Genomic DNA, 27930 nt, shown 5'->3' with positions numbered 1-27930 from the left:
ATTAAGGCTCATTTCCTTAGGAAATCATAGTAAAATAGAATAACCTTGGTTCCTTTCTTCTCCGTCCCCTTCTCCCCTTGCTTTACTGCCTTTCCCTGCATTTCCCCTCTGCCTTCCCAGAATTCAGTGGAAATCCTTTACTTTGGGTCTCTTTCTTTGAGAGTCTCTGTCTGATCTCTCAGGAAGACAGAATAGTTTCTTCTTCCTTCTTCTGTGCTGCAGCTGGATGGGGCATAGGAACTACACGAGGCACAAGAGGACACGTGTAGGATGATCTGTAGCTTAGTGGTCTGGTCCCAGCATCAGACTCCAGGAGAGTTCCCCCCTCAGCTCAAGCCACTTTTCTTTACCTGAGTGCACTTCAGCTCTGTGCTCGGATGTATGGTTCCTGTCCCTGATGGATTCCATCACTAGAAATACGATGGAGAGATTAGGAGATGGAGGAGGAGAGTTAACAATCCTGGTTTGTCTGTCTGGAAGATGCTGTGCTCAGTTGTCTTTTGATGCAGACTTGAGGTTTGAAGGGACAAAAGGAGGACTCAGGGAACTACAGGCCAGTCAGTCTCAGCTCTTTGCCCAGCAAGATCATGGAGCAAATCCTCCTGGAAACTATGCTAAGGCACTTGGAAAATAAGGAGGTGATTGACAGCCAACACGGCTTCACTAAGGGTAGATCATGCCTGGCAAATCTGGTGGCCTTCTACAATGGGATTTCAGCAGTAGTGGATATTGGAAGAGCAACTCATATAATCTACCTGGACTTGTGCAAAGCTTTTGACACTGTCTTCCATGATGTCCTTGTCTCTAGATTGGATTGACGTGGATTTGATGGATGGACCACTTGGTGGGTAAGGAATTGGCTGGATGGTCACACTCAAAGAGTTGTGGTCCACAGCTCAGTGTCCAAGTGGAGATCAGTGACAACTGGTGTTCCTCAGGTGTTGGTATTGGGACCGGTGCTGTTTAACATCTTTGTCAGGGGCATGGACAGTGGGATTGAATGCATCCTCAGTAAGTTTACCAATGACACCAAGTTGTGTGGTATGGTTGACACGCTGGAGGGAAGGGATGCCACCCTACAGGGGACCTGGACAGGCTTGAGAGGTGGGCCTGTGCGAACTTCATGGAGTTCAACAGTGCCAAGTGCAAGGTCCGGCATCTGGGCTAGGGCAGTCCCAAACATGAATACAGGCTGGGCAGAGAACGGATTGAGAGCAGCCCTGAGGAGAAGGACCTGGGGATGTTGGTGGATGAGAAGCTCTGCATGAGACAGCAATGTGCAACTACAAAAGGGTAGGTTTAGATTAGTTATTTGGAGGAAATTCTTTACTCAGAGAGTGGCGAGGCACTGGAGCAGGTTGTGCAGAGAAGCTGTGGATGCCTCACCCCTGTAAGTGTTCAAAGCCAGGTTGGATGGGGCTTGGAGTAACCTGGTCTGGTGGGAGGTGTCTCTGCCCATGGCAGGGGGGTTGGAATTAGATGTTCTTTAAGGTCGCTTCCAACCCAAACCATTCTGTGATTCATTAGCTGTTCTTGTATGTAAAAAATTCCCTAGTGAGTCAGAAGAGGCTAAGGTGGGAGAGACATGAGCACAAATTGTTACACACCTACATGTACCCTCTTCACAAACTGTGTCATGTCTGCTTTCACAAGAGCCAGAAGAAAGAAGGAAGGAACGTGTTGCTTGCGCATAGCAAATGGCAAGTTGCTAATTCCTGCAGACGGTGAGATGCTGAGGCCCCAGGGAGATGACTTCTAGCAAATGGTTTTTCAACCTTCTCATTACTGCAACAAAAAGCTCCTTTAAGTGAGTGGTCTCCTCTGGCTGCCATAGCAGCTTACCCATTACAATGCTGACATTTTCTGGACCATGTGCCAAACGAGTGCCGAGGGGTGTGCGTGTGTGTAATACGCATAATAAGGAGACAGGCTAGGGACTGTTGGTTAGCTGTTGCAGAGAACAGAGCCTGTAATACTGCAAAGGAGGGAGTTTTGTCAGATCAATTTGCAAGCTGCTTTCAGCTGTCAAGGGATTATAGTAGGTTTCTGCTGCTCTGTTTGGGGTACATGTGCTTCTCTGCTTGCCTGGGAAAGGCAGAAAGTGTTAACATTGCTACTTGTTACTAAGGCGATACTGTTTTTTGGTAATGCTCTCCTAGGTGAATAAACAGTGTAGTAAACAGTGGTTTTGGGAAAGAGAAGAGGTAAGTGATGTGGTGATGGCTTTGGTGTCACATCAGAGAAGACAACGGAATTGGGAGGTGATGGGTTTGTGACAGTGGCTCTGGAGGTGATGGGTAGAAGTTAAGTATGTTTGTTCTTTGGTAGGCTAGAGCAATTGTTACAGTATTAACGTGGTAGTAAATGAAGCATGCTTTTCCTCCTTTAAAAAGCAAGAAAACTGCATAGCTTGCCTCGTAAAGGTGGGGAGATGAAGATTTTTGTCTCAGTTCTGTCATTGGAGGCTGACAGGAGACTCCGTCGTTCTGAGTTTATAGCAGAAGGGAACTGGATGGCCTCAGGACTAAGTCATGGAAATGGTTACCAAGCTTGTCTTCAGCGCACTTTGTCCAATTCCTGCCTAAACCAGCAGTGACTGGGGTCTGTTGCCACGTGATGACTCGGTCTGACATAGTTCCCATGCAGCGTGGTCATGAAAAGAACTGAATTATTGTGGTAGCTCCCGGCAGGCAGCACTCTCTGTGCCTGAAGAGGAGAGTACAAGCAGCAGTGCTCATTTTGGCCCACGCTTTAAGAAACTTTAAGCTGTCAGTTAGGACCTCAGAACAGACGTGTTTTCAAAGGAAGATGACCCAGGAGGTAATGAGTTGTTTTGTAAACTTCTCTACAAGTGTCACCATGGGAACTCCATCTGCCAGGCCCTTCCAGCACATCCCTGTGGTTATGCTGGTAGGGAACTGGGAGAGGCCGTCCAGCCAACCACACGGCCTTCCTGCCAGATATTGTTGGTGACTGTGTGTGTGCTGGACAAAAGCTGCAGGACAAATTGCCATGCAGAGAAACCCACTGAGGGATTCTTTTGCCTTTCCTTAGGGACTGTGATGATGGCTGCCACGTTCCAAACAAATGAGGGGTTCTGGCTGATCCTTGCTGCAGTGCGTTAGGAGACCGGTCTTCTGTGTTCTTGCATTGAACCTCCTCTTTTCTTTCTACAGGCTGCCCAGAAGGGAAGAAAGTTGAATTTATTACCAGCTTACTTGATGCTCTCACTACGGACATGGTACAGGCTATTAACTCAGCGGCACCTACTGGGGGTGGTAGGTGAGTCCGGAAAGCACTCGGGCTGAACCCACCAAGGTGGCTGCAGAGCTGTGGGTGCCCATGAGGTGGGGGCGGGAGGGAAAGGTGATGCTCTGAGCTGATTCCCACTGATCTGGATTGCTGGGAGACGAACTAATGCTGTATCTTCAGAGGCTGCTCTGTCATGTCATCGTAGTCTGGGGTGCCTCCTCCCACCCCTCCTCCCTGGCAGCTGTTCCACCATAAAGGTTAGTATAGCCCATTTGAAGTGTGAAATGAGAGCTCAGTGGGAGGAAGTGGCTTGTTCTTTTGTCCCCTGGTGCATGAAAAGACCTAATAAAATGCAAATGGATTGACGGAGGCCGTGTGGCCTAGTGGCTACCATGGGGAGTGAAGAATGTGAACAGAATCCTTGGCAGCACTAGCACTGCTGTTTTGCTGTGGGGCTGAAGCCAGTCTGCAGATGAGGAGAGAAGCTGTTTTTCATGACCCTCCCGTCAGACCAGCTGCCTCTTCATCCTTCTTGGACGAAGCAGCAGGTCAGGCCTGTTGAAAGAGGTGGGCAGAAGTCTGCTTTTCTGGGGAACTGGAGAAAAGCTGAGGTCTTGTCTCCCCCTTCTGCTTGATGATAGGAAATCCCCTTAGTGCAGCAGCTGCAATGCTGCAGCATGCCATGCCTACTGAGAACAGACTGCGGTTTGAAAAGAAGTGCTGTATTGCCTTGATTAGGCAAGACTTCTGTGGTTCTGGATTCCCCTGACTATAAAAGGGGACAGTGCTAGCTTAGCATGCAGGGATGCCACAACACATAATGTGCTCGTGTTCACACGGGTATAGAGATGAAGGAGGTGCCTCTGTGCGTGTTACTTCCAATGTTTTGAGAGTAATATTGGTCCCTTGCTCTCCTCTTTCAAAATGCAAAAGGAAGAAGCAATGCCATGTTTAAATGCTCAAGACAAAAACTTCCTGGGTGGCACCTTTGAGCCTCTTGTTTTCAGGATGGATTGCTTGTGAACCCATATGTTTCTAACTTTGCATTTGGACCTTGCAAATTGGGCTGGTGGCTGAGTGCCTGCACATGGAATATTCTGTAACCTTTTGAATTAGCAGTATATGCCTAGCACGTCTGTATTCGTATAAACAGGATGAAAAATGCCCCAAGGATGGGAAATACGTCGTTCTCTCCCAGCCATAAGCATTCCAATGTCAATTTTGTGTAATTTGCATGGTTCAAATGCAGTGGGTAGGGGTGGCAGGAAGCCCTGGAGAGTATTTGATATTTATTTGGCATCTTTGGCACAGGGACTGAAACCCAGCCAATGTAATCATCACTCTTAAAATAAAGCTTAATATAAACCAATATTGTAGAGACCAGAGATATATGCCACCACTGTACTTCTATAAACCCAGCAGGCTTGCTTCCTAATGTTCCCCAAGCTTTGTGTATTTCTCAGCTTTGAATAGAGGCCTTTCTGGCAGAATTTTTCACTGCCCAGCTCTTCACACAGTCATCATCTTGATTTATTTTCAGCTCCAGTGTCAGCAGCCCAGTTGCAAGGGGAAAAAGAAATCTTTTAGCAGTCTGTCCTTTGTAAGGCGAGAGATTGCTACCACCCAAATATTCTGCCTGCCTGCAGCCATGATTAAATTCGGGAAACTGCTCTGGCGTAAACTTCCATGTGCATCAGTTAGGGTAGGTGCAGAACCCAAAGAGTATGTGTCAAGATTTTCCATCCCGCCATGATATCATGAGACCATTTATTTTGGAAAAAAAAAAAAAAAAAAGGCATTTCAAGGAATTTTAGATACTTAAATAAAAATTTAATCAGTACAGCTTTCATTTTGTGTGAGCTTGCAGAGCTGAGAAGCTGTCTCTGTGCAATGAATCCTGCTTTCCAAGTTTCCCAATGTGGGAAATGTCCAGAGTCTTCTCTTTAGGAACATCTGGAAGTTTACTGGGTGACCTAACTTCACTTTGGCACTAGAAATGAAAGTTCTTTTCCATGGGTATTTTGCCCATATGGCTAATCAACTCATTTCCAGGCTTAAGAACTAACAAAATATTTGATTTATGACAGTGCTCATCCTGTACCTCCCTGGCCCAGGTTTGCTGAGAAGGTGATGTTGAAAATGAAAGCAGGAGGTCTGTTTTTTCTTAATGTCAGCTGAGGCATTTGTGTTTGTGAGGAGAGCTTCACTTACCTCAGGCTCTTCTCCATCTCCATCATAATGATGGCAGAACAGGTGCTGTATTTGAACATGTACTAGTTTCCTCTGTAGCTGACCTCTTTCTGTTCCTTTACAGCATTTTTGTTTCTTCTGTTCATTATTTCATCTTCTGGGGCTCTTTTAGAAGCTGAACAAATGAAGCTGGTAATCTAAAGTACTTTTAAAATGTATTATCAGCAAAGCTTATGCCTGTTGCAGAGGGGAAGGCCAGGCAAACTTGATGCAAACAAGCTGTATCCCCAGGCCAGTTGGCCCCTTCTATTGTCCCATGTGTTTTAAGTGCAGAGTGGACGTTTTGGGTGGGTGGACTGAATGTAGGGCCTCACTTCCAGAATGGGGACGGAATTGATGCAGTACCCCAAACTGAATAGTTAAGTGCATTGAACTCTGGATATGAGCTTGCAGTGTGGGGCTGTGGCAAAAAACGAACAAGTAGCAAATAGGAGTTTTAGGGAACAGGGGTGTATTTCCATTTCTTCATGGCAGCAGGGAGATGTTACTGGCCTACAATATGCACCTTTAGTATTAACATTAAAATAGGGAACCAGAGAAGAGCCTTGCCAAAGTTTTAAGGGCTGAAAAAGCCTAACAGTGAGAGTCTTAAGGAGTTCAGGCTTCCTTAGTGTATTAAAAGAAAGAAAAAAAGGTTGAAAGATGATTACTGATAATCTGAGTATCTCCATAGGGACAAAAGCTCTGCAGGCTCTTTGTTCTTAACAGGGAAGAACATGATCAGCTGAATATAAACAAACTTGTGATCAAAATTTCTTTAAAGCGAGGGCATTTGTAAGGCGGAATGAAGTAATGAGGGAAGTGATGGATTCCCTCTCTCTAAGGCTTTCATCTTAGGCCTGATGCCTTTCAGAAAGACTTGCTTTCGTCAACCCAAGTTATGGTCTTAAAAGTAATTTGATTCACGTTCTGTGCCTATGATATACAGGAAATGAGATTAGATGACCCCACAGCTTTCAGTCTGAACCTGAATATGTGGAGTGAAAACTTCCTGTGTTTGCTGAGTGTCTTCAAGACTTTACCTATATGTGCTGCAAAGCTATCCATGGCGTTGCAATTAGTGTGTTATTACTTTTTCTTTGGGGGAAAGGAGGAACATGAGGAGAAATGATAGAGATCTGCCTTTAGAGCACTACGTAGAGCTGTGCTAAACTGCACACTTTATACTTGGCACACACGAAAACAATCTAGTAGCAGCAAAGTGAGGCTGTACAATTTGGATTGCTGCAGGCAATGTAAGTAAAACCTGATAAGACCTTTTTTTTTATTGGGCATGCTTAAAACAACCTTGTAATCCCTTATAGGTCTTGTCTCGTTTAAGCAAGTTCAAAGCTATTGACTTTAATTGAGTTACTCTTGCTTTACAATAATGTAAATGAGATGAGAACTTCCCTTCCTCGTGGCCCTGGTTTATATTACAGCAAAATAGCCAAATAGACTTCATTTAGACTTTTGAAACAGAAAATCTCTGGTAAAATTCATTCTTAATTTTAAGTTTATGTAATAACTCCAAGGCACATCTTGTTACTGTATGTTTTCAAAGTAATTAAGGGAGCGCTTGTAGGAAATGAGTTTATTAACCAGTTTGGTATCCTTTTTGAAAAGATTCATAGTTGAAATTGTTCATGAATAAATCCTATATAATAGGAGCATCACTTTTTTTTTTTAACATCACTTTAATACATCTTATTCTATTTTCTAAGTCAGAGAAAATAAAATGTGTGTCACGCTCACATCACATGGGGTCTAAACTAGAATATCTAAAAGGGAATCCCAGCCTAGGTTTACCCGACCTAAGAAACTATTCCTTGATTCAGAATTTTAATTGCCCAAATGTGTGCACTATAGCTTGTTACATCATCAGCAAAAATATTAATGCCCTGTGGAGTTTTAGGTTAAAAGGACAGCTTACGACAGCCACCCTTATCATGTAACCCGGTAGCTGTGCCCCTTCATTTTAAGTTGCCAATTATTTCCCATGTAATAGCCCTAAAATGTACTTCAGAAAATTGCCCCCAAGGTTCCCTTTCATGCTGCAGTTGAGCAGTTTGAAGCAGGCTCAGTAAAGCTCAGCACATCTCTGGGGTGTTCTGAAGTTGCACCATGTTCTAATAAAGATTGACACTTTCAAACAGTATGGGGAAGTTAATGCCCAACTCCTATTGCAATTCAATGGAAGTTAGATATGAAATTCTCTTTATGCTCCTATGGAAATCCTAGCCTAATTGAAGATATGAGAGAGTTCATGCAAGAGGAGGATCTTTTAAAAGTCAATGAGGAGTGAAGGGAGCTGATTTTTAAACCTTCTAAATGATTTATTCCACGATCTTCAGAAAAGTTGTGTTCAGAATAATGTTTCATACACAACTTAGCCGGAAGGAGGAGAGAAAGAAACTGGGTCTGTAACAGGAAGATAGCTTCAGTTTTAACTGTAGAGGAATTATGCATTCCCCATAATGAATTTGGACTGTGCACTAACCTTTTGTTTAGTCTGAACACAGCTTATTTTTTTGTTAGCTTCTTGACTCTTTCACTACAGGAAAGGGAGAATAAGAAAACAAACACACAATCCTTTTCACAATTTCATTAAAGTAATCTTCTTTGATTCAAGCCATGTTCCATGGTTAGGACTTAGAGCTTTATGAGAGACAACCGCAAAGAACAACAAAAGGGAGCAGAGCAAGAAGAACCGTGAATTTTACCTCAGTTTGTTAAACTCTTACCACTTCCCACTACTCCCCCTAGGAACCTTGGAGGGCATCATCAGTGTTTTCATGGGCATTGGCTGGCAAGACCAGCCCTAACATTTCTGTAGCTTCCATCCATCCTTCATTCAGCAACAGCACCAAAGCGAGGCATACATCCTTGCAAGCTACTTTCAAGTCTTAGAAACTTACAGCTTTAAATCCTGTAGGCTTCCTGACTACAAACATACCTTATGTGTTAGGGAGCTGGACTAACTTTTTTTTTCTACTCTGTTGCTTCTGCTAGTAGCTTCTCACACGTCAGTGTACCTTCATCCTGGAATTAGCTCCATTTGGTTTATAGTCCCTGTTTGCTGTCTGTAGTTAAGTGATGTTAGGCTGGTCTTAATCCCCTTTCCTCCTCCCTCCTCAGCCATTCTTGTTGCTGAATAAAGTTTGTATTACAAAGGAACAGGTTTTCTAAAGATCTTCAAACAGCTTATCATCTGCTGGGAACTTAGAGCTGGCAACCTTGCTTTCTCCCAAAGCAGTATTTTGTATTTGGGTTTTCTGTCACTGCAACAATATTGAGTGTGCAGTTGCATGCAGCAGGACTGCACATGGGCAGAGGGGTGGCTTTGGTAGGAATGGACTTCAGTTACTCAGTAAAATTTAGTGGGGCATATTAAACTTTGACGGTACACTCCTTTGGAGGATAATGTGATTGCACACTGTACATGGTTTGGTATGTAAGTAATATCTGACATTGCTACTTTCCTATACTCTAAACTATATACCTACCCTTCCTTCCTTCCTGCTCCTTCCCACTCCGTTAACCCCTCCTTTCTTGCTAGGGGGCCTCAAGGGCTGGAAAGCATTATAGACTGCATGCAAAGTGCATGTTCAAGCTGTCTAGGTGGTATTTTGGCATATTCTTCTCCCTCTGCTCCAGAATTTAGTACAGCTGCAAAAGCACACATCCGTGTTTTTTCATAGCCTCTTTGTTTTTTGCTTGTACCCCAGTTAGACCAGATGATATGAAGATGTTCTGTGGCAGCATCTCAGCTGGAAAATAGTAGTGTTAAAAGTAGTAGTACATTAACCCAGGTATGTCCAGGCATTAGCCACCTAAGAAATAATTATCCTCCCATGAGGGAACTGACAGCATGTTACACAGGAGGAGGAGCAAAAGCCTACGTAGAGAAGGTTATTTACTTGATGCCAACAAATTAGTTAGAAAGCTGAATTAACAGGTTCCTGTCCTAGGCTATTAATGACAGACCACTCTCCTCTTCCCTGATAGGCTGTGAGTGGCCTTATGCTGCATAATGGAGCTAAACTTGCTAGCTTTTATGTAGTCATCATGAGAAGCCTAAGAAGTCTATCTGCATTTTTGTAAGGTGTCTTTACTAGATCTTATGAAGCTGTTACCGCACTGCAGTGAGAGACTGGAGTTCAGTGGATTTTCATGGGACCAGTGTTAGAGCAAGAGATGGGAGTTGGGAATGTGCAGAGCAGTTTTATTCTCTCTTGAGTTTTCTGATTCCTTTGTGGTCTGAATGAGTGGAGATGCAGCCCAACAAATTAAGTTTGCATCTGAGAGCTGATTCGTTTCTCTTGGAATAGCAATGGAGAGGCATTAGAAGGAAATTCCCCAAGAATACACATGAAAACTCTGCCCTGGCAGAACACTTTGAGCCCCCAGATATATTTCAGCTGATCCAGCATGTATGGTTGCTGCCATGGCACATCATCAAAACTAGGTGGCTTAGAAATCCTGTGAAGTTGCATCAACGCATGTTTCATGGATGGAATATAAGTGTCTTGCATGGGCAGCCATCACAGTCAAAATATTTAGATAGGGTGTTGTAACCTCGGCCTTCTTAGTGTATCGTGTAATTTCACAATTCACCTAGGGAAATATAGCCAGCCTGAGATGATGTGGATCCTCTGTGTCCATCCTGTGCTGGGATTCTGGATGGCCATCAGAAAGGGCAGGCAACCAACTCAGGAACTGCAGTACTGGTAGGCCAGCCAACGGGAAGCGGTAAAAACTCAGTAATGCCTGTGTCTTCCTTCCTCCTGCAGTCACAGCAGTTAAACTAATAAAACTTCAGCTCCATTAGCATGCTAGAGCTGGGTATGAGCACTCAGCGTGTTTGTAATGGCGAGGACTGATAAATCATCACCTCATGAGTCAATGTATTTGTATTAGCCTGTGGATTGCCTTGGTTTTCTTTATGGAAGTGCTGGAGTGAGCTATATTGCCACTTCTGGTAACTCACAAGAGCTCCTCTCTGGTGTATTTCTGAAAAAGAAGGCACTTTTAAGTCCTGCTGCCGAGTGTCTCTTCAGCAGGTAGAGAGGAGCTTGTGTTTCTGTCTGTTGTTTTTCCACTGCTGGTGCTAGGGATGCTCTGCCCTTTTCTCTGTTTCTGTCTCTCCAGATCTGCGTCTTCAGAAAAAGGTTAGGGCAAAGGGCAGGCCAACGTGTGGACCAGGGGAACCTCACATGCAAAAGCTTGGGTTGTATTCCTATGTTGGAGCAAAAGCAGAAGCTCCTCCGTTGCAATACAAAACTTCTAGTTCTTCCCTGTGGCTGTTGGAAACACGCTAGTCTTCAAGTGATAGCCAGCTCGCTTCCAAAAGGGAGAGAGGCCAATGGCTGTGTTTATAAATGTCATAAAAACAAGCCACAGGATGTGTTTTTATTCTCTCCTGTCATTCTGGTCTTCACGTAGAGTTTCAAGGCTCTAAAAAATCCAGGCACTCCCTTAGCTTCCTGGGGAGATTTTTGCAACTTCTGCTTGTCCATAGGTAGCTCCAGGGGCTTGCCTTGTGTTTTGGCTCCCAAAACGAAGCCAAATTTATTCCCAACCTCTTCTTCCTCCCCCACAGTGTTTATCCCACTGTACATTGACCAGATGCTGCAACTGAATGCCAGGCTGCTTCTCAGCTAAGAATTAAGTGATGAAGGAGACATTCTCAACAAAAACCTTGGGAAAAACGTGCAGTTTATTTGCCACTCCCCAGAGTGTGTTTACTTTTGGGGGGGATCCAGATGTCTCCGGGTAGGGGCTACCTTTCATGCTAGTGATGTAAATTACCATGGCTGTAGGTTGGAATTTTTATTTTTCAGGTTTGGTAGCTGCATTTTAGAGGAAGAAGCAGTCCCACGGGAAGGTCAAAAGGATTTTTGCCCTTCTGGTTCCCAACGAAGAAATCTTCAGTGACCACTTAAATATATATCTTACCAGTCTCTGAAATAAGCTTGATGATGGTCTTAAAATCTATTTTATAGCAGACCTTAGTGAAATTGAACCTCGGTTTGTATTTCTCCACCAGCTCGAGTGCCCAGAGCTCACACCAGAACCTGGCTCCGTGCAGCACACAACTGTCCCTCTCTCACTGCTGAGGAAGGAATTAGGCAGCAGCTGGAGGTGTCTCCTGGAATAAGTCAGGGCAACCAGTGCCAGTGTAGCATGTCTGATTGCCTGTCAACTAATTTCCATGCACTGAAATGCTGTACACTTGGGAGGAAAAAGGCTCAAGTCTCAGCATCATTTCAGCTTGTTCTACTCATACGTTTATCACATGGAGAAAAGACGGGCTACCTTAGTGCAATTCTTAAAAATACTTCTTTAGAAAGGGTTTCTTCCCTGGTTCTTTGTATTGCGGAGGAATAACACCCTTCCAGCTGCTGCTGCAGAACACCCGATACAGTGTAAACAGTGTAACATAATAGTGGCTGTTCAGAAACAGCTTGAGGTTGTATGGCGGTATTCTCTACTCATGCATCTTCAGCTGTGGCTGTTCCTCCTCGTGTCCTCCTCCTTCACTGATATTTTTTGTTATTGTCCACAGAAAGAAAATGTGAGCCAAATAACGTCAAACTTGTAATATCAGAATGAGTAAGAAATGAAGCAAACTGCAGTTGCCAGTTCCGTAGTATTACTTTTAATGGATTTGTGGTGCTTGTCTGCTGTGGAATTCTTGTGTATAAATCAACCATGTGAAAAGCATTAAATATGCTGGAAATACAGCACAGGAGTTCAGATCATATAAATAGATACAGCAAGAATGTTGCATCCTGCCAAGGACATTTTCAAATAATGAATGTGTCTTGCATTAAATGAATTTGTTCCCTTTCTAAAGCCTGGATGTTGATATCACAGAAACTACCATGATAGCTGGTACTCATGGTTCTCCTGTTGGTAATTTGGATGGGAGCCCAAGGGTCAAAAGGACCATGGAGACTGCCTTTTGCCCTCTAAAGGGAGATCCTTCCGGGATTAGGCAGAGTTTCAGCAACTGGTGTGAAGAGAAGTGTAGTTACTGAGGGTATCAGTCTCCAGGAATCTCTTGGCACCACTTGTTAATGCTAAAGGACATTTTTAGAAAAAGTTTTTTTCTTTTTTTTTCCCTCTCTCTCTCTCAAAAGAGCTCAACTAAAAGGAGATTGCAAGACCTGTGTGTTTATCCTGCTTTAACTATGGCATAGTGTGTGCCTGACTCAACACTCTGAGTGAGCAGATCTGGCTCTTCAGCATCTGCCTGACAGTGTTGGTGAGAGCACCCACTTGTCAGGGGCCTGTGCTTCCTCCCTTCCAGGTTCTCCGAGCCAGACCCCAGCCACACGCTGGAGGAGCGAGTGGTGCACTGGTACTTCAGCCAGCTGGACAACAACAGCAGCAATGACATCAACAAGCGGGAGCTGAAGCCCTTCAAGCGTTACGTGAAGAAGAAAGCCAAGCCCAAGAAATGCGCCCGACGTTTCACTGACTACTGTGACCTCAACAAAGACAAGTCTATCTCCCTTCAGGAGCTGAAGGGGTGCTTGGGAGTCAGCAAGGAAGGAGGTGAGTGCCTTTCCTTCCCCATCCTGTGAGAATAAAAGACTGATGTGGAGTTACGTTCAACTCAGGAACCAGTTTTCCCCCCAGGTGATTTAAAAGTGCCACAGTTTGCATGGGAAAATGAGAGGGATTAATATCCTGTCTTGTAAATATAGTTCATTATTTACTAAGCTATGTCTTAAAGTCCTTAACACAGACCTTTGTGCTAAGCACTATACAGATGCAGGGCAAAAATTTGAGCCTTGCTTAGTACCCGGCTTGTACTATAAAAGTCCTTGGAAACCGTAGTTCAGACCGGGTCCTTTCTGAGTAATACACTGCTGACAGTATTTTGTTGCCTCAGCCATATAGGTTGGATGGTGTATGAGCCAGCACAGATCCAGTCCTTCTCCAGAGACCCTGTTGACTAACAGAAATAATATTTATTTTTATTGCTAAATCCAGTATGCAGGAGAGTGGATGACGCACAGAGAACAACTCAGAAAGAAAGTGCAGAAATGTGTGTTTGCCCTTTTTCAGAGTTAAATTGAACTTAAAAAATCGGAGAGAAATGGGACATAGGAATAACTTTTTACCTTTCTGTTCAATGCCTGAGCAACCAACCCACCCTCCTTCCTTTTCTTCCTTTCATCTTCACCTCATCTGCTGTTGGGACCTGGACCAAACTGATATTTTTGGAAATTTTACGAATTGAAACTCTTCAACCCAAATTCAATAATTATCAGTCATTCTTGACTGTGGGTAGATTTGCTTGGCAGGAGAAGGCAAGCTGGAAGATTCCTGGGGACTAATTTCCTGTGCAGGTGTTTTGGCTGTGCGGACAGCTCTTGTAACTAACCATCGTGCTGCTCGGGATGGGTGGCTAGCTTTCTTTTTCTAGGCTTAACCTTTCCTTAGTCCTTTCCTTGGGTTTAGCAAGCGTGAGAAGAGAATGAGTGCATTTGAATGTTGGGAAGTTGCCTTTTCCAGGTGCTTCGCAAATGTTTCAGTTACCATAATAAGGCTGTTGCATTATTTGTCAGCTGTGAGAAGCTTTCAGCTTCCCTAGCTCAGTGGAAGCTTTTTTCTTAGTCATTGGTACTTTACTGAGGAATGACATACCAAAATAGCAGTCCTGTTCCTTAATTTTATTACCTTCCCAATAAGATGAATATGCAAAATTAGTTTTATTGCTATTTGGCCTGGAATAAGACTCTCTGGAATCTGCTGCCTTGGCCAACTGACTGTTCAGAATTTAGTTTATGGAAGGGGGGAAAAAAGGAGAGGAGGAAGAAAATGAGAATCTTTGAGCTCGAGTGAAGGGGAAAAGAAAGTAGCAAGGGAGACGTGTTGTGAGTGCCTGATTCCCACACTGTTTGCTGAGAACACAGCCTGACTTCTCATGGTTTATTACATTGTATGAGGACAGAATTGTGTGCAAAAAAGGGCTACGACCTTTTTTTAATCACATAGCTCCACATACCGAACAGAGGCCTGATAAGCCTTGAGGTGAATGCCTAAGTTTTGTGGAAAGAAAACTCTTAAAGGACTACAGGTAGCTGAAGGATGACGAGGGCTAAAAAGCAGTAGAGGAAGCCAGTGCAGGGAGCAGATACCAACGTGTAGGAAAGAATTTGAGTACTCTAGAGGTACAGCTTACAAATTTGTGATAGATCTTTTTAAAGGAGTCATGAATTTGTGAGGAGTCATGAATTTGTATTCACAAGAACCTCTAAATTGAGAAATGGCCAGTAGCTCACCTTTTCTCCAACATCCGCTTATTCCAAAAGATGGGAGCATGTAATCGTCCAACTAAGTCCATGTGTTTCTTCTCTGTGTTTCTTTCTCTATGCCATGGCCTCCGCACATCTGCTTGGGCTGAGGTCACTGTGGGTTGAAGCCAAGAGCTGGTTGGGAAGCTTTTTGATGACGTACTTTCTGTTGTAAACTGCCAGTCAGATGAAACCAAAACTTCTCACGGAAATGTTTGTTTCAACAAAAACTTTGTTGGAAAGGTTTTTCTGGTCTGGTTTTGGATGAGGGAAGGGTTTGAGGGATGCAAGAAAAGTCATCATTTCCAGTTGATATACTTCATTACTAATGAACTTGCCTCAGATGTTCCGAATCATACTTGGTATCCAGCAGCATAAGGACTAGAGCGAGTTGGGTCACCACTCCAGGTGAGCATGCTTCCTGCTAGGTAAATTGAACACTTGTACTGATTTTGAAAATAAAGCTTAATACAAACTTTGTAGGGTTTGGGATGGTGAGAAAAACAAATGTTAAGGCTTCTGCATTTTTGTCAGCTTTTGATTTTTTTTGTGACCATTTCCATCCAAAAATGGAAATGGTGGTGCTTGGTGGAAGCACAGGGTGTAGATAAATCAGCACTGTTGTCTGTCTCTTGGCTAATAAGTTAACAAAACAGAAAAGATTTCTTGGAAAATTTATTGGAAAAGATTCTGAAAAGATTCATCTAGGATGTTCATGAGGACAAGACTGACTCTGAGCTCTTTCCAGGTTAGGATCAAATCTGTCTGAGGTGCATAGTTCTGTCTTTCTTCCTCTTCTCAGCAGGTTCTTGATTCCTGTGGTCTCCTAATGTGTGGATGCTACCAGTCAATGGTTATCCAGTACGGAAAAGAGCTGTCCAGTCAGCTAGAAACCATTCCTCTTTTCCATCCTTATGATGACCCAGAAAGCTGCTGGGAAATCTGCGAGGTCTGGTGGCCACTTTGCACAGCTCTTGCCCCTCTGCTTAAACCAGATGCGTCTCTATCAGGAGCAGCTCTGATGGAGAAATGCCATTCCTGGCACTCAGAATGGGGTCACCACAAAGAGCCAGCCTTTGCAGGTAACCGTCTGTGCCAGCAGCGCAATTCAGAAATGGGATCAAAATGTCTTAATTAAAAATGGGGCATGTCACTTTCCACTGGAGCTGAGCAAAGACTACAGAAAGAAGGAAAAATAGTGGACAATTTAAACAGCAGAATTAATTCAGTGCTGTGTGAGACCCTTCTAATTGGTATCTGCAGAAGTGACTGATTCTCTTTGTGCCTGGGGAGACCTCTGGGAATGAAGATACTCCATCACTTATGCAAGCAGCTGTGTGGGAACTGGTAGCAAGGAGCAGTCATGTGGGAAAGGCCTCTGAAATGGCAGTGGTAGGAAGCGATGACAGTCTGAGAGGCTCTGAGAAAACTGTAAAATACCATTTGCTGTATATAACCAGGCAGTGGCTGAGTTAACAAAACTGAAATTCAGATTACAACTAATTGTAATTAAATGTAGATTAGAATGTAAACAAGCTGCACTGGTTCAGTGCTTGGTTTTGTTTGCCTTGTTGAGATATCCGCCTTTGGAACTCTGTGGGGATGCTTTAGTTTGTCACCTTTAATCCTGAGGGTTAGCATCAATCAGGGCATCAGTGTTGTGTTGACACAAGATAGGGCTCCTGGTGGTGTGTTTCTCTCCCATGAAAGGTGAGAGGTTTGCTCAGTCAGTTAGAGGAATTACTTCTACCTATAAAAAGCTGCTGGGGTTTCCTTGCGGCTTTTCCTTTTGAAAGACATCTGGCCTCATTGTAGTGAATTATTACCCAAAAGAGTGTACTTGCGAGGCTGAGTAAATACTTTCCATTAGGAAACTTACTGAGTGATGGGATGTTCCTCTGCAATACCCAAGTGCTTCCTGGGTATACTTTATTTACCTGCTGTCACCATCTGCCATACACCTTCCTCTCTTTCATTTCAACTTTATGCTCAGTATGGTATTACTCTGGTGGGGTTTTGTCTTCTGTATAGCTACACGTGCTGGCCTGTGTTTATACTGAAGGCAGCTGACTGAAGATGATGTTCTCTGCCTTTGGAGTGAAAAGTGATCAGCTTTATGGTAGTCAAGTTTCCCTGCATGGATGTATTTAGGAGAAACCCACAGAAAGCTCAGAGCCCTGTCAGCATGCTGGAAAGGTCTGTCATGCCCAGCCTCGAGTGTCACTGTCATTTTAGGCCCTTTGTATCAACTTCCCAAGTCTTTCTGAAGGTCACAGTCACAGTAATGCACACGAGTCTTAGCGGCAGTGGTTTCCAAAGTTTTGTTTTGTTTTGGTGACATCTCATTTGCGTGCGCAAGTTGCTTGTACTGGGAAGGAGACTGAGTAAATAGCACAAAAGACGTCACCTGTTTCAGTTTGGGGTGGGGGGATGTAAACCTGTGAGAGCCGCTGAAGCCAGCTTCCAGCCACATGTGAACATGCAGTCGACACAAGAGAGATGAGCACAGACCCTAAGGAGGAGGCTTTAGCCGCAGGTAGGCTGCGGGCGAAGGGAGGTGATGGAGCGCGGGGCCATGCGTGGCCGAGCAGCACCCTCTAGGGGAACGGCTGCCCGAGGATGCAGCCACTTGTAAAGGCCCTACGTTTTTATTGCCAGGCCCCTGGGTGAGTCCCAATTAGCTCTGGAAGAATCTGCCTCTTGGCAACAGAGCCCTGCTTTTTATGTACAGGCACAGGAATACGTTAACAGCGGTTCCTCTGATCTTGCCAGGGCAGATGGCTGATACGAGGCTGGTGTTTGGGGGCCTTGAAATCACTTACTAAGTTTATACAGTTTCTCTTATTAACAATTTTTAAAGCCAACAGGTTTTGCTTTGTAATCCATTTTAAATGCAGCTGCCCCCACCTTTCTCTCCCCCTCTCTTTTCCTTCCCGGTGCTTCCATCTCTTTCTTACGGTGCAGCATCTGTCTTCCTGCAGTTTCCCCACTCTCCCACCCTTTTGCTACCTTTCTGCTCATCTTTCTCTTGAACAGAGCAATGTTTTCTTTAGATGTGAGTGTCTATATCACTGGTGCAAGTGAAATCACTTAATGTGCAAAATAAAGCATATGGTCATGGCAGATGCACACGCAAATCAATGATTTAAACCTGGCCAGTGTGGGGCTGGCAACATTCTTCTGGGTGGGAGCAGCAGGTCCCATTTCCAGCTGATGACCCTCGTCTGAAATCCAGAACAAGCAGCTATGAGGAACTGTAACATGCCTTCTAGAGTGCTCAGCTCCTGTGCTCCCTGAGCTGTCTGTACCCAGCACATCATAGGAACTGGTTTCTTGCAGAGGCGAAAGCCCTTGCCGTTAGCTCCATCTGGTGTAGGGTGCATGTGCCTGTGTCTTGTCACACGGTCATAACTGTACAGTCCGTTCTGCCCTTCTGCCAGATATGAGTTCAGATCTTCCATTTTAGGCACCTGTTGGATTGTGTGCCCAAGCATTCGATCACTAGAGATTAAGCAAACTTGGCCTATCTGTTTTACACCTTCACTTTTCTGGCTGCCTGCTTTTTACATGGCGTTATTTTGCTTGCCATTAGCAACGCCTGTTTGGGGAAACTTCATGGCACTACTTGTATCCTTCCTTCCTTCATCCTCCTTCCACAGTTTAGCTTAACTTTGTAACTGTTGCTTCTTGCCCACACCACACCTCTGGATTTCACAATGTTCAGATACTGCAGCACCAGGTGTTTAGCATCTGTCATCTCAAGCATATTGGTCTGACTCCTGCGTGTGAATCTTAAGGAGTGCTGATGAGGCTTCCTGTGTGCACACCCACAACGGAGGAGCTCCTTGGAGCCTGTCTGCCAGCACAGACGGTGGGGATGCTCCTTGGCATGCCATGGCATTTATTGCCTTTAACGTGGTTCTTGGATTTTACAGGTAGCCTGAGCAGTTTCCCCAGTGGAAAAAGACAAGGCCTTAACCCTTTCAGTGAGTATCTTGTCAAAATATTTATTTCCCTTTTTTTATGATAACCATGTGTCCCAGAATTCATGCTCTCCTATGTTTACAAATAGCAATACATAAACAACTGGAAGCCAAGGTTGTTCTTAAAAGGTGTGAACATAATAATAACACGCAGCTCTTCTGCATCAGCTCAAAGTCCAGATCATGTCTTCAGCTGTGGCAGACGGCACATTGCTTAGGAATTAGAATAGGGCACAGCAAGTATTTGGTGAACACTCTCCTAGCCTTATTCTCCCTGCTTCTAGCAAGCAATGATTTAGGTGATTTGTTGTGTTTACATTGTATTAGTTTATGGACATGTTCCCATGAAGGTTCCTCTCTGTCCCAGTTAAGGTCTTCTCTCCTCTGCACTTTGTGGCAGTGAATTGCACCCTTTCGTCAGGTGTGAAGAGCAACTTTCGTTTGTTTTCCTTTAAGACCTGCTGCCTCATAGTGTCAATGGGTGCTTCTCAATTTGTATTGTGAGCAGCAGTGGGCAGCTCTCCCCTGCCTGTCTCCCCTGTCTGTCTTTCCCCTGACGCTTGTTGTTCTATAGCCCTCCATCATACATCTGGTTAGACTCCATTCCATGTTGAAAAATCCTTTGCTATGTATTTGCTTAGTGATAGAAGTCTTCTCATACCTCTTGCTATCCTCCACCCCTTTGTGGGTACCTTATCTAGTCCTGCTGCGAGTTCCCCTTGAGATGGGCTGAACAGAGAACGAAGATAAGGATGAGCTAAGCCTTATGCATTGATACAGTGATGCTTCCTGGTGTGTCCTCAGTTCTGAGCATGTATTTGATTTTTGTCTGCCCTGAAAAGCTGAGAAAAGGCATTCCAAAAATCATGTAGTATGGCTTCAAACTCTTTCCTAGTCACTCAGAGTCCCTGGTGAAGGACAGGTTATCCTCGCTCCCCACTCCTGCACTGCTTTGCGTGTTTAGACACTGAAGTCAATCTGCTGCTGTTACAACCTGCGCATTGAACACTGTGAGAGCATTAAGCAACGCTGTGTAGTCAGATTCAAATATGACAGTCTGAAGTAATTTTGCATTTGACAATATTCACCCCCACTTGGTGTGGGGCATGTCAGTTAGCACTGGTCCCAGTGAGGCCTGCCTGGTAACTTTTCTCCCTTATGAAAACCAAATCCATACTTCTGCTTTCTCTTCCCTGTGTTTTCACTTGTAATTAATTCACAAAGTGCACTTGTTCTGATCCCATAAGAGCTTTGATTCTCCTAACTTTTGATAAGGGACTTAAAAAAAAAAAAAAAAAAAAAAAAAAAAAAAACTTTCTGAAGAAAGGAACACAAGGATGTGGGTACCTGTCTGACTCTCTAAGCAGCACCTTTGCACCATCCCCTAGGACACAGCTCAGCAGGGCCCTGGGGCTCCCAGCTCCATCCTCGCTGCATCCTCTCCATTTCATCAGCATGGTAGACTTCAGAGGGCATGGTGCAGGCAAGTCTTGAAGAACTGCTAAGCAGGGAAACTGCTGTGTTTTGTTATTGCAGAGATGGGGACGGGTCTTAAATGTCATCCTCCTGCTTGCCTGACTAGGGATTGTGGAAGCTGGCTGTGGCTCCAGGGCAGCTGGAGGCAGGGTAGCCTTACAGCAGTGGGGTTCTGCATCAGCCATCACAGGCAGAAGAGCAGAGGGAGTGATGTTGGACTAGTGTTTTGCCCAGACCGCATGCCCATTTCCAAGAAGGGGGAGGGTGGGGGAAAGTGGTGGTTCATGTTTAAAAATACATTAGTCCCTAGGGCTGTGTGTGACTCAGTCGATGCTTTTTTCAGCAAGGCTGTCTCATTAGCCCCTTGTTGTTCTCAGCCTCACAGCTTACTTGAGATCTCAGCCTTCTGGGGCCTTGGCTGCAGCAAAGGCTGTGCTGTATCTTACCTCAGTTGGGAGCCATTTCGGTTTTAATCTGCCTTTTTTCCTCACTTTCCCTGCTTCTGTTTTGTTTTTCTCTGTTTGCCCACCCCACCCCTCTCAGTAGGCCGCCTGGTGTAGCAGCAGAAGACGGGAAGGGAAGGCAGGAGCCGACCCAGAGGAAAGAAAGATACAGCGACAGACGGACAGACACCTTGCTGCTTGTGAGCAAGCATGCAGCATCAGCAACATCCAACGTAGCAGAAGTGGCACCCAGAACGTTTGCACTTTCTAATAATTGGTTTGGGTTTGGGTTTGTTTTTAATTTCTTTTCAATGCCATTATCTAATACTTTGGAGAGTGGGGGGAAACAGGATCATGACTTTTAAAAATTGGAACAGCTACTGATGACTTAAAATTGAGTTCACTGGGACTCAAAGAAAGAGAATTTTATATACTGTATATAAATATGTATGTAAATTGTACAGTTGTCTTGTACAGGGGTTGGAGTCACTGTTCTGTTCCTCCCTTTGCTTTTGAAGGCTGTTAGGGTTAGAGGGACACTTTGCATTTAATGGGTTACAGTAATGCATTCATTTCTGACACGATCCACCACTCAGTTGCAAACCGATCTCCTTAACATCCCTGTGCACAAAGGAGCAAGCATATCAGCATTATTTGTGCTCACAGGTGTGCACACAGTGCCCCACATACCAAATGCTTCTTGGGAACCCCCTCTGTTCTTACTGCATAGCCCTGTGCAACTCACAGGCATCAGGGCTTTTGAGAGAGCACAGATTTCACCTCAGTAGTGGTGCACTGCAAAGCTGCTTAAAGTAGGGCTAGGAAAGGGTTGTATTAAGGAAATATAAAAGTAGTTTCTGCACCTTTTGCAAATTGGGCAGAAATGAATTGCAAATGCATTGCTATCCAGGCTCAGAAGACATGCTTAGCAAAGATGTGCCATGTCCTGGAAATCTAACACTATTGTAAGGACATGGGAGCCTAGTAGAGTCGGCAGAGTGATGTCCTGCATCTTCTTCTCTGACAAAGTGTTCGTCTGTATGGTGTAAAACAATAAAAATACTGAGAAACCTGCTTAAAAGCAGCATCAGCCTGCCTATTGCTTTGCTGGAGAGCAAAGAACATATTTGTCAGTGCAGAAAGACACAATTATGCCGCCGGTCCCCAAAAGTCTGGTTTATTTACATTGCAACTCTACAGCTTGGGCTGTGCTCCCTAGTAAAGGATTGTCTGCAATGGCTGTTCTTGTCTTTGGTGGCTGTGAATCCCAAGCTCTTCTCCTGCACAGCAGAGGGTCTGTCTAGCTTAGAGTACCCACTTCACCTGATTCTCCAGTACCAGTGTCTCCCATGCTTTTATACTCCAGTGGCATGTTACAAGAACCGTGAAGGCTTGGATCAAGGAGCCTGGTGCTCCTGGAGCCCACAGGAGCTGTTTCAACCACCAGCATTTTTTCCAAAGTTGTCTTCTTAATCTCAGTCAGATGCAATTGTGAAGTCAGCGGATCAGCTATCCTGGGTTTGGGCAGAGTGGGGTGGGACACCCCGTGTTTTACTTTGTTTTGTGCATTTTCAGCCTCTGGCAGCACTTGCGCTTCACAGGGGATGTTCTGAGCAACTTCCCACTTCAGACCTGGCAATCTTTGTGCCACTCATCTCTGGACCAAAACCTGTAGTCAGAGACGACATCGTGCCATGCTAATAGGAGATCACACCAACAATTGCTTGTAAAAGCATTGTGTTACTGTAGAAACTGGGCCTGTCACTTGAGGCTTTGCTGCTTTGGTAAAAAATGTTGCAACACAGCGTCTTCACTCTGTGGCAAGTCACCATGATGATAGCTTGAGATAAACACATCACAGCAGGACTGGCCTGATGCAGTAGGTTAGTGCCTTGTTGACAAAATGGAAAGTTAGAAAAAAGAATAAGCTTTCTTTAAATAACGGTTTAATAGCAATAATAACTCTTCCCCTGGGAAGTAGATTGGAGCTGATTAAAGCATTTGACATGGTTGAAAACAACTCTGGTAATCTCTGAAGTGTACGTTACACCACCACAACGTAAAGAAAAACTCTCTTTAATATGAGCAGATCCTGCTGCTGGATCTTCATGGTTCCTCACATACAATGTATGTGCTTTTCTGGACTGCGAGTTCCCATTTCTCAATTGCATCTCCTCTTTTTAAATGTCCAACACACATCTTTTGTGTGTTGAAATGATTTGGTTTAGTGTATAGTTAGAAACGTCCCTGTCACTCGTTAATCCTATTGTAGGAGTGATGAATGAACCCAACTGTATAAAAAAACACTTCTTGTCTTTATTTGCTAGTTTTAGAAATTAAAAGCTCTGGCTGCTGTTTCTTGTTTGTTTTTGTTTTTTGTTTTCTAATGCGTAGTTGCATCCAGCAAAAGCAGACGGTTGGATGCCTTCAGGAGCTCTGTCATCCAGCCAGCAGGGGCAGGCAATGCCCCACAAGATCGGGGGGGGAGTGCGGAGATGCTAAAAGTCATTGCATCTTTTCTCCTGGAAATATCAGTAAAACAGCCAACCAGTGCTGCTGCCTGCCGCTTAATTATCCTTCTGCAGACCTTTTTCTCATTCTCACATTCTTCCCCTCTAAAAGGCCTGCGTTCACATGTAGTTTGCAATTAAAACTGAATGAGTTCTTAAGGAAGCCTAACAAGGGCTGTTTGTTGATTTTAGCTCTGGTATTGGTGGGTATTCACATTACGCTAGTGCTGACTTGATGGATGGATTGGGATCCAAGCATTATATTGTTTCCCCCTTTATTTTCATGGGAGGAGTCCAAGTCCCAGCTTCCTGACTTGGGGTTCACACAGGCCTCTGAGCAGCTTGTGGCAGCGTTTGTATGTTGGCATGCAAGACCCAATCACCATGGCTATGTGATGGCTGGACAGGGGTTGCGTTACTTGTTCTGGGTTTGTGCATTGGATGCTCACACAGACAGCACTGGTCCTGATTCATATAGCCCATCCAGTGAGTTGTCCATACAGTCCATACTCCTCACAACAGCAGTGCCTCAGCTTTCCTCTTCCCTTGTTGCTTTTCTGGCCAGGTACCTGGCCAGTTCCCCTGGCTGCCAGGCCACACTTGTCCTTGGGTGGCAGTGGTAAGCATGTTCTGCTCTACCTTGCATCAGTAGCATCCTACTGAAGCTGGGGCAGGGCAGTATCAGAGTTGTGTCTGGAAGCAGACCCTGGACGTGTCTCTCCTCCTACAAGTCCTCCTGGGCTCTCCAGCTCTACTTTGGATGACGGCTGAAAACAGGTGGGACAGAGAAGAGAACCAGGGCTCCACAGTGCAAGTCGCCTGCTCCTCCTGCCAGAAACAAAACCCCTTCCTTTTGTGCGGATTCTCCAAGGACATGGTGTGCTGGAGGGACTGCGTTATGGTGGGATTCATTCATACAAAGGCACTGCTTTCCACAGCCTAAGTTTGTATTGAACTTATCCTGCCCCATCACGTTTCTGCCTATGGCATTATTAGACTGAAAGGCATCTGTTTGATTTTGGTTTTGTAATAAAATAGATAACTTTTGCTCTAGTGTCTTGTGGTGGCTTCTTGTTGAATCTTGATTTCCAGAGCTCATCTTTCTTTCACATAATATTCTGTTACTTACACAGTGCCAAAGCAGAGGGAAGGGACTTTTCTTCTCTCAGAGCCCAGTTTCGGTCTTTGTTTGGGATCTGAGGTCCTGAGGATGCTTCTCTCCTGTGTGTAAGCCTCCAGGATGAGCTGAAACATGCCCAGAGTGCTGTCCTCTGTGGTTTAATGACAGCAGCCTAAATCTGCCCGGGCTATTTTAAGAGGCTCTGAAGCCTCAGTAGCAGAGTAGAGGTGACCTCCAAAAGTGGCACCCACAGCTAAGTGAGATCTCTGAGCAGTTTCCTTAAACCAGGGACAGAAGACAGGCACTGCATCTCACATCTCCTCCTCCCTTCTCATGTGGGAGACATCACTCCTGCAGCTCAGGCCTTGCTACATTGGAGCCTGAAATGGTGTCTTCTAGATGGTGTTCAAAACCTTTTATTCCTCAGAGATGGCAAGTAACAGGGGGGTGTGCCAGGAAGCTGCTATTATCGTAAAACATGTTTTTTCATAGAATACTGGGGGGTGGCACTCATCATGGATACAGGCCCATGGCAAAGGAGGCCGCACACCCTTCACATCAAGCAGACATGACCAGTTTTCTCATCACTGTAAATGTCATTTCACTTGGTCACACGTAAATCTCTTGCAGTTGATAATGACCAATTCATTCATTGCACATCAAAGGGGAGGTAATTACAGTCCCAAAGGGAGGTTTTCTGCTTTTATAATAGCCACAGGCTGGCATGTCTATATAGGTAAGGCCTGTAGAAAGGGGAGCTATTAAGACTGCTGTCCTTACATGCAAATTAAATAATGAAAGTATTGCAAACTTCAACGAGAAAATGTGAGGAGTGAGAGTCAATATGGGTTTGTCAGGAGTAAACTAGCAAGCCAAGCCCATTTGTTTGAATTACTAAGGTAACAAGTTTGGGGGCTCGTGGAGAAGCGGCGGGTAAGTCTCTGCAAGACTTAATGAATTAAAAATAGGGAATTTTAAAAAATGAGTACTTCTTTAGCCATGCTTCCTCTTTCTCAACATGAGACACTCTGAGAGGCCTTCACCCTTCTCTGGTGGTGCAGTAAATGTGTAAGCAAGTCAAAAGAACTACAGAGAGCCTCTTTCAACTTACGCTTCCAACAGTGATACTGCCAGAAGACTTTTCATCCTCCTCCGTGTTCATCCCCCTCATCTAACTAACAAAATCCCCATGCAGAGGCTGACCTTCTGACTCCTCAGCAGCCAGCCCTGACAAACCATTCTGGGCAAAATCACTCAGCAGCCCTCCAAAAGCTGCCTTTAAATTGGACAGCAGGATCTGCAGAACCAGTGCTCCTCAGCTTGGAAAACACCTCGAAAACAAAGTGGGTTTTAAAAAACAGCACCTCAGGAACTAGGAGTACAACAGCAAGTATTTTCGAAGGAGTGTTTGCTTGAAAGCCTGAGGCTGGCTGCCCTGCAAGTTATGCTTTCTGCTATTCTGTATCTGTAGGCCCACGTAGACATTTTAATGGCTTTGTTTTACCAAGGTGCCTTGCCTGTGCACACCAGGAGGTGTCTAGCTTTCGTTTGGAAAACATCAGCTCTGTGTTGTAATACCGAGCCACATCTCCTCCTCCCACAAGAGCAGCAATGACCAGTTAGGCCATGCTGTGTGGTTCTTTCACCACGGTGGCACTGGGCTGGGGGGTCTCGGCATAGGCAGAGGAGCCATGGCCTTGCTGTGTGCTGAGCTGGCCGGTGTCCCCTCGAGGACAGGGCCCTGGCGGCTGGTGGCTCTGCTCTTGCTTGAGCTGGCTCTGGGCTGTGGCAAGGGGCACGTTTGGAAGTGTGAGAGGCACGCTTGTGGCCCCCATGGGGGCTGGGGCTCCACACCTCCTTTCTGGTGCCAGCAGGCACAGCAGGCCCAGCGGCCCTGCACACCGTACACAGCTGCCTGGCCCTCATTTGGAGCTCAGATCAGCTCCTCGGGGCAGGATCCGACAGGCTGCTGTGTAGATGAATTCAGCTCACCCTACTAAAACAGACAAATTCAGTCCTGGCACATAACAGACCCTTAATGCTTTGTTTTGTGAGATGTGACGGAAGGACTCAGACCTGTGTGTCCCCCGGCCTCATTTTGCTGAAATGAGTTCTTCCGTAGCATCTCAATGCTGTGCTTCGGGCAATAAAACTGCAGAGTGTGAATGCCCAGCGTCCCATTACAGAGTAAAGCTCCGGCTCTGCACAGCACAGAGTGCCATTGCTGTCTCATGATTCTGCCTGGCACTGCTCAAGTGATCCCTACTGATTTCACTGTGTCAGGAAAGAGCTGACGCAGCACTTGGCTGAAGAGATGGAGCTATTTCAGAAGTGACTTGGATGTTCTCGCTGTGAGCTGGCGGGTTGTAGCAGGCAAAGCTGCATGGAGGTGGCCGAAGTTGGAGCTGGTCACCCGCAGTCCAACATGAATGTGAATTTTTGCATCTCTTGAGCTGCTATGATTTTTTTCAATTGTTCAGATGCTTTGCTTTTCCTGCTTGAAATGCAATTTAATGCCAGTCCTCTGTAAAATGAGCTAAAGCACTTCAACTCTAAAAAATAAAATAGCAAATATAACTGAATTCAGGAAATGGGGCAGGATCTCTGAATAGATGTCTTTAAGGGTTAAAAGAGATCTGAGACATCTCAAGAGCTGAGGTCAGAGTCCTAATAGGAAACTATCCTGTTGTACGGGAAATGAGAGGAGCATATGTGGAGACCAATATATACACAATAAAGCTCTGTCAAGAGCTCTTTAACATCCTGAAGTAGGAAAAGGAACCTAAACAGAAGGGTACTTACACAGAACCTGGGTGCTTACCTAAGACTCCAAATAAATAGAGGAATAGCGTGAGAAAGCAGGTGTAAGATAAAAAAGGCTGAAGCCTAAAAATACCCGTAACTAGCATGTGATCTAAAAGATGTGAAGGGAGAAGGCAAAGTTTGTTTTAACATGGAAGGTGATGTGAAACAGTAACTTAAGGACAGGCAGAGCATTTAAAGCCTGCTTTAGTCATTGTTAAAAAAAATAAAAACAAAAATAAAAATAAAAATAAAAATAAAATAAAATAAAATAAAGTAAAATAAAATAAAATAAACAAAATAAAATATAAAATATAAAATAAAATAAAATAAAATAAATTGTGACCCTATAGTTAGCAGAATTAATTTTATTAAAATGAAAAGATCACATAACTGCATGTTCACCCACCCACCAGCCCCTGAAAGAGGAGGAGAAACATTAATGCGAATGATATTTGATCACTGAGGAAAATGTCAGCAGGGCCTGATGAAGCTCCTTCTGGAGAATCAGAGCACTGGCCCAAGTATTTTTGGCTTATACAGGATAAGTTTCAGGGCATTGTAGAATACAGGTGAGATCCCAGAGGACTTAAAGATGACAAAGCAATGTCACCTAACTAAGAGATGAAGAAAAACCTACGGAATTACAGCCCTGATGTCCTAATGATGTCGCTAAGTGAAAACCTGTAAGAAGGAGGTACTGAACAAGTATTCTCTAATCACCTAGATATACGTACAAGTTTGTAAAAAATGGCTGGAATGGATTTGTTGATGTTTTGCTGAGAAGAAATCACATCAAACCCA

General features: G+C 44.6%; 1 protein-coding gene across 9 annotated transcripts in view; it reads left to right on the top strand.

The window, feature by feature from the left end:
• SMOC1 (SPARC related modular calcium binding 1) overlaps positions 1-24251 on the top strand; it is a 126958-nt gene extending 102707 nt beyond the window's left edge. For 3 of the 9 annotated variants that reach the window (XM_040558370.1, XM_040558368.1, XM_040558376.1), the window contains exons 10-13: positions 3177-3282; positions 12797-13044; positions 18728-18778; positions 20795-24251. In XM_040558370.1, coding sequence (XP_040414304.1) covers positions 3177-3282; positions 12797-13044; positions 18728-18778; positions 20795-20811 — 422 coding nt within the window. In that variant the 3' untranslated portion in view covers positions 20812-24251. The remainder of the gene's footprint in view (positions 1-3176; positions 3283-12796; positions 13045-18727; positions 18779-20794) is intronic. The other 6 variants (XM_040558371.1, XM_040558369.1, XM_040558375.1 and 3 more) reach the window with 3 other exon arrangements.
• Positions 24252-27930: the final 3679 nt, after the last annotated feature.

Source organism: Cygnus olor, chromosome 5 (genome assembly GCF_009769625.2).
Source record: "Cygnus olor isolate bCygOlo1 chromosome 5, bCygOlo1.pri.v2, whole genome shotgun sequence".
Lineage (NCBI taxonomy): Eukaryota > Metazoa > Chordata > Aves > Anseriformes > Anatidae > Cygnus > Cygnus olor.
Note: the sequence above shows the minus strand (reverse complement) of the source record. Positions and strands in the feature narration are given on the sequence as shown.